General features: G+C 40.4%; 1 protein-coding gene across 1 annotated transcript; it reads right to left on the bottom strand.

The window, feature by feature from the left end:
• Positions 1–4,728: 4,728 nt before the first annotated feature.
• MELLADRAFT_66717 (uncharacterized protein) lies at positions 4,729–6,387 on the bottom strand (the record flags this gene model as incomplete). Its single annotated transcript, XM_007414702.1, has 4 exons — positions 4,729–5,255; positions 5,367–5,814; positions 5,885–6,248; positions 6,314–6,387. The coding sequence occupies 4 exons, from the start codon at positions 6,385–6,387 to the stop codon at positions 4,729–4,731; spliced, it is 1,413 nt and encodes a 470-aa protein (XP_007414764.1).
• Positions 6,388–6,777: the final 390 nt, after the last annotated feature.

Raw genomic sequence — 6,777 nt, 5'->3', positions numbered from 1 at the left:
ATTGGAAGAGGGAAAACACAGCTTAGACTCAAAATGAGAATATTGGAAGATGGAAAAAGCAGTTTGTACTCAAAATGAGAGTATTGGAAGACAGACAAAGCAGTTTGGACTCGAAATGAGAGTATCGGAAGACAGACAAAGCCGTTTGGACTTGAAATGAGAGTATTGGAAGACAGAAGAGAAGTTGGACCAAAGTTCCACATCCACACATGTTTAGGCACAGTCCCATACCTCAATACACATGTAGGCGCTTGAAAATGATGCCCACATCCCCAAAGAAGCAATGTAGACGCTTGAAAATGACACCTACATGTCTTTTTCTGCATGTGGGCATAATTTTCAAGTGCCTACATGGATTTCCCTGCATCTAGGTGTGATATTCAAGCACCCACATATGTAGGCACTTGAATTTTACGCCTACATTCAAAAAATCAGATGTAGGCGTAAATTCAAAGTGCCTAAAATCCGTAGGTGTAACCAAATTACGCCTACATCTCATTTTTAGAATGTAGGTGTAACCAAATTACGCCTACATCTCATTTTTAGAATGTAGGTGTAACCAAATTACGCCTACATCTCATTTTTAGAATGTAGGTGTAGCCAAATGACGCCTACATGGATTTTGTGTGGGCTGCAAATAGCAACAGCCAATATTTAGTATTTTTACTATTATGCATGAAGACCTATCACAAATCCAGGAATGTTTGACATATTTGACATAGGCATTGAACATGTCCCACCACACATCAAGCCTTGTTCAATTATCCTCTTGGGAGATGTATCCTCTAGAATCCCAATGACAAATACAGAGATCAGGAAGCATCCTTTTGAGGTGATATAAACCCTTCATTTCCAATCAAAACAGCTTTTTGGCTTCAGGACAGCCTCAGGACTCAAACTTACTTTGAGATACTCTTTCAGATACTGGTGGCCCCAAATTACAACAGGTTTGCAAGCGGTCAGCTCATCCTTGATGATGGGGAAAGTTTGATCAATACCTCCAATTACACATTTTCTCCAATATTGTTTGAATTCCGATCACATTGTCTCAGAATTACCGGGCGGGAAGCTCAGATCAAAGCAGAAGTGAAGATAGTAACATTTTTGGTGTCTTTGGGTGTACAGGATGTAAAGATAAGTGGAGGGTGGAAGGGGAAAGTTGTGGGTTAACTCAGAAGAAAAAATCATTCAAGTCATTGGACATTGGTCAATTAGTATGTGACACAAGGTTGTGTTTGAGCTCAAGGAGAATTGATGAAGGAGCACATGGTCCTAGGGCTCCAGGGTCAGTCATGATTTACAATGGAGCGCAAATTCAAGTATTAAGATTTTGAATTGTCAAGTTTTCAAATTAAGAAGATACAATCAAGTTGTTGTCCATAAAGCATTTATCCCAGTGTACCTCTACACATTCAATCTTATAACATCTTATTCATTGCATATGATAGATCCTTTGAATGCTCCTTACCACAAGACCTGCTTGTGGAGGAGGTTTGCTGAAAATTTTACTGTGAGAGTTTCACTCATCTGGTGGAACTCTCTCTGGGCAGGAGAGATCTCTTGAATGAGAACTCTTGTTATCTTAGCTTACCACATCTGTGTAATACAATATATATCTGAACATTTTCTGTTGGGTGGGTGGGAAGTTCAAAATAATTTGTTAGTGATGATTATCAGATATGCAATGGATTTGTGAATGTATAGTGATGGATGATGAAAGAAACTTGGTAAGGAAAAAGATAGCAAGTATAGAAACTAGAGGGGGGATAGATGATCTTAGAAATGATGTATAGTCTTTTGACTGATAAACACCTGTTGCAGGAATAGAAGTCTTCTTTATTACATCTGTTTATTCCATTTCTAATTTTTTCTCTCTTAGTACTTTTGTTCCTACAAAGCTACTCTCTTCATGGAAATGTCTTGCATTTTTTACCTTGAGCAAGAGGCAAACTCCTGAGTTTGATGTACCTCTGAAAGATTATCAAATCTGACTGTTTGGTACAAGCTCAGCCTGACTTACATCCAGCTAGTCTCATTGTAAAAAATGAGTTGGGTTGAGATTGTATCTAAAGATGACATATTGTATGCTTCTTTGATGACAATATGCCAGTAGGCAGGTCAACAAGGGCCATCACCCTTCAGAGGGAAAAATGGCCAACAAAAGTGTGCAAGAATAGCACAACTAAACATGATCATAGTATATGATATCTCAGAGATTACAAGCTCATAAGAAGAAGTTATTGTGGCTAGTCCAAAGTTGTCAATTTGATTCTGCCATCATAACCTATCAGGAGATTTGCAAGTTCAGTATTGCAATGGATGATGTTTTTATGATGAATGCAATCTAAGGCACATCCCATGTCTAGTAAAAACTGTTTGATTTGATCTTTGAGGATTGTGGTTTGCCAGACAATTTGTTCAAGATATCCTGATGCAAGTTCAGAGATATGAACACCCTATTGAAATCAAGATAATGTTGATGGTATTTAATGATGAAGGGATGTTGTAGTTTTCTTAGTATTGTGATTTCTTCCATTAAAGATTCTGTATCATTGTTTTCATGTTAGTTGACTTGTGAGACAACCTTGATTGTATAGGAATGTTGATTATATCTGGATCTAGCCAGGAAAACTGAACCAAATCCGGCTGAGCCAGTTGCCCCCACTATTCAGTTTTCCTTGTAAGATCCAGATATATCAACAATTCTATGCAATAAAAGCCATCACAAGATTGGACTAACAAAATATGATGTTACAGACTTGCTGATAGAAGAAATCACAATACTAAGCAAACTACAACATCCCTTCATCATAAAATACTACCAACATTATCTTGATTTCAATAGGGCGTTCATATCTCTTGAACTCACTTTGGGAGATCTTGAACAAATCATCTGGAAATAGACACTCCCAGAAGATCAAATCAAACAATGTTTAGTAGACATGGGATTTGCCTTAGATTGCATCTATCATAGGAACACAACTGAATTTATCTTGAGAGAGTGCAAGGAGGATCAATGTTGCAATGTATGAGAAGGGTTTGCCGGATAAAACTCAAAGGCTTCTTGAAGACAGAGAATTTTTTTGGCAAGCAGACAGTATAGAAGGTGAAGTGTGGTCCAGGAGATGTAGAACTAAGATTTGAGAAATGTAAGTGTGAGCTTTATAGGCAGCAGATCGAACACAACAGAGAGCAAGAATAAATATCGCCAGAATCTTCTTCACCAAACGGCGAACAAAAAAGAGAACACGCACTAGAAGAAGTGAACTTGATCAGCCCCCCCTTTGTGCCTCCTATCTATCGCACGTGCTCGAAATTCCTCGAAGTGATAAACTCATTCCCCAAAGTTCCTCGCTTGACAATCAGCTGCCATTCTTCAGTGAATCTTTTCACCAACATTCTTACCCTTGGATAACATACCAGCTCAACACAAACCTCAACCTTGGGTTTCTTGACCTTACATCTCATTCTTTCCGAGTATGTAAATCCTTGAGATGTCGGAAATCATATGATACTTTGCTCTGTCAAGCTGACAAGCGATGACATCGAGACCACGCCTAGCTAGGTAATCAAATCCCCACTCAACTCCCAAGATTTCTCAAGCTTAAAGTCATATATATCCGAAGGCTTTTGGTGTGGTGTTTGTGTGATCATATTTCTGAGGGACCAGTTTCTTTGTGGGCCGGCGATTGCGATCGATCACAGGCCTAAAACTCTGTCCAAATACTTGATCACCCGATAGGATACCATTCACAGTATTTGATCACGCGGCCGCCGCCCTGATTCCATTGACTCTGAGTAAGCAAACTAGTTTGGTGTTCACACACAAACTAATACATATTCATATCTTGGCGAGCAATTCACCGAAAGATTTCTATGATATTTATACCACCGCGGCCAGAATCTCAGCCAGTCAAGAGGCGGATATGAGTACCCATAGACCAACAAAACAGCTGACTATTTCAGTGTTTAAGACGGTGATCAAACAAACCAAGAGTGAATCTGTCATTTAACCTTAGATGATGAGTGAACAACAGATTCTGAGAATGATACCAAGGTATCCTTTGGCAATGTTGAATCATAGGAATCAAACATTGTACGCGGACAAAAGTCTTTACTCATCAATGGCACATGTCTCATTCTGCAACATGGAATATTTACTTTCGGATAGGCGATACATCTAACGCATGTTTCCGGGATGATTGGATCAATGAGAAAATTCATTGAGAAGACAGGTTTTATGCTAAAAGAAATAAGCACACAGGTGCAAACAAAGAAGTGGAAATAATACATTTAAGTAAGATGAAAAGATAATAAACATACAAACTATTTAAACAAGATTAATTCTGGTGCCAAGGATTGTAAGGAAAGATTCTTTTTGAGAAAATAAAACAAAGGAGCGTATATAAACCAGAGATCTGATCGTACAAGAATTCCGAGACGAGCAAATGATCTGTAGGATTTGTCCTGAGTTCTGATGTCCTATGCAAGCGCTCTTTTATAACCTCGCACTGCAGCAATAAACAGATACCGAAGAAGGGCATTCTAATCGGCCATAAATTATTTTCAACATGAAGAGATAATTGGATCAGTGACAGAATCAAGTATAAAAGATAAGAATATAGTGAAAGAGAAAGATACATACTTGCTTCGAAAGCTCAGAAGCACCTGAACATGATGAAATTTCGATTAGAATAGGTCGAACCCTGTTCTAAAAACTAAGATTACTCACGGCATGTCAGGCCGACATCGGTGTATGATCGGTATTATATTGGCTTGTTTGCAATGATGCTCCAATGAAACTAATTCGTCTTCAATGATTGCTCGATTTCGAGGATTCAGAGCGTTTTGGTCGACATCATGACCACGAGTGACCACCAGTTTCTTGAGCTGAGGCCAAGCAGGTCGAAACACAATGCCACTCAGTATCCTACAATGTTCCAGGGTTATGTACGTCCATCCAAGCAACGTTAGAGATTTGCAGTCTTGAAAGCTGTCCAGTAAGTGTGGGTTTCGGGTACAAAGCTTCAAGTAAGTCAAAGACGGAAGATCCAAACGATGTCCGGGAATCCAGCTAGGATCGATTTCCCAGCTCCCATCACCTTGTTCGAAGCCAAGCCTAAGATCTTGTAGGCAAGGTGCAATATGACGGATGATTCGACATGCTAAACTTGGTGATAAATCACCACAAGAGTGGATTGTAAGCAGGGTGATGATCTTTGGCCAATTGTAAAGGCACCATTGCTCATCTATACCTACAACATCGAGTAATTCCAATGTCGATAAATGTTAGAGTTTGGATAGATTGTATCCAAAGGAACCATCACCGATTCTTCCTTGATCTGATGATAAAACCATTCCAATACATGAAAGCGACTCGAGCAAAGGTAAACCAAGCAAGAGTTCTGATGGAAATATGACCATGGGTCCGTTGCCTAGGTAAGTTATTAATGATAACTGTCGGAGATGTTTGAGACTGATTATGAGAGGGATCAGATCTGATAAAAAACCTGTCACTTCGACCGCGTCTTCCGACTCTCCAAAAACTTCATACCTGATCTCCAACTCAGAGAGGTTGGGGCACCGAGTTATTAGGTCTTTTGCATTCTTTGGAGAGACTCTCTCTGGATCCTCATCCTCCATGTTAAGGATGAGATTATCGTAATAGGGATCATATTCTACGGATCCTTCAGGTTTGCTGCAGTTTTCGGAGAGCTCAAGGGTTAGAGACCGGACAAGGGAGCCTTGTTTGAGAAGAATATCATTGGTCCATAGACCTATTGGTGCTGGAAGACGAGTAGGAAATTGTAGTTTCTAAACCCTGCGATCAGTGGCTGATCGTGATAGTAGGTTTTTAAAACGAGTTGATTTGAAGACGACTCACTTGCCACAGCCAGGGTCGACAAAGTTGATATATTTTACGAGAAGTAAGTGAAAAGGTTTGTATAGTATTCAAGATCGGTGGGTCCTCGCGTAAATAAGTCATGTATGTTTGCTTCTCGCCTGAAGTCCAGGTCGTCGCGGTTTCCCACCTGTCTTCCTTGATTACCTCACCTTCGAGCCTAGCCATGTGATTAAGCATTTCAAGTATATCGTTGAGAATCTCAAGGGGTAAATCCATGAGGCCTAAAGCACGAGGTTTATGCCGTAATTCTTCAATTTGAATCACTTCTTCGGTTTCATGAGATGAAATTTCAGATCCCAGACGAGCGCGAGATTCGAATATTTCATTCACCAATGAGTAAGAGCTATGTAGGCCGTCTGGTAAGCCGAGTTGAAGGAAGATAGCGAGGATCGAATCCTTGGACCACACAAAAGCGTCCGAGTCAAGTTCTCTGAAACGACTGCGAATGGGATCAAGATGTTGATCTGCTGGGCCAGCCCCATCGTGATGTTCAGAGGCAAACTCGCGCCAAAGTTTCAGCGGAGACGTGCAACTAGAAGATGCCATCCTGATATGTTTTGACTTACTGGTTTATCTTGCATTGCTTTAAGTGTTGTTAGAGCCTTTCGGCTATCAAACACTGCATGTCTTTCCAGCACCGGTAAAACCCCTCTGGCTGTGTCAGGGGAAAGGTTGCTGATGGCTGTTTCAATTATAATACATGCTATACGGGGGATTGTGAATATGGCGCTCAAGGATGGGAGATGAGGAATTAATCCCTCGGTGGTAACCTTTCACTAGGCGGGTATGCTACTACGATGTCGGGCCAGATCCAGCGGCTTTTCAGCCTCCAGGTTCTGTCGCAATATTGCGCAACGGTTTTGAACGCTCTC

The sequence above is a fragment of the Melampsora larici-populina genome (assembly GCF_000204055.1).
Source record: "Melampsora larici-populina 98AG31 unplaced genomic scaffold MELLAscaffold_45, whole genome shotgun sequence".
In the NCBI taxonomy this organism is placed as follows: Eukaryota; Fungi; Basidiomycota; class Pucciniomycetes; order Pucciniales; family Melampsoraceae; genus Melampsora; species Melampsora laricis-populina.
This window is presented reverse-complemented; position numbering and strand designations above follow the sequence as displayed.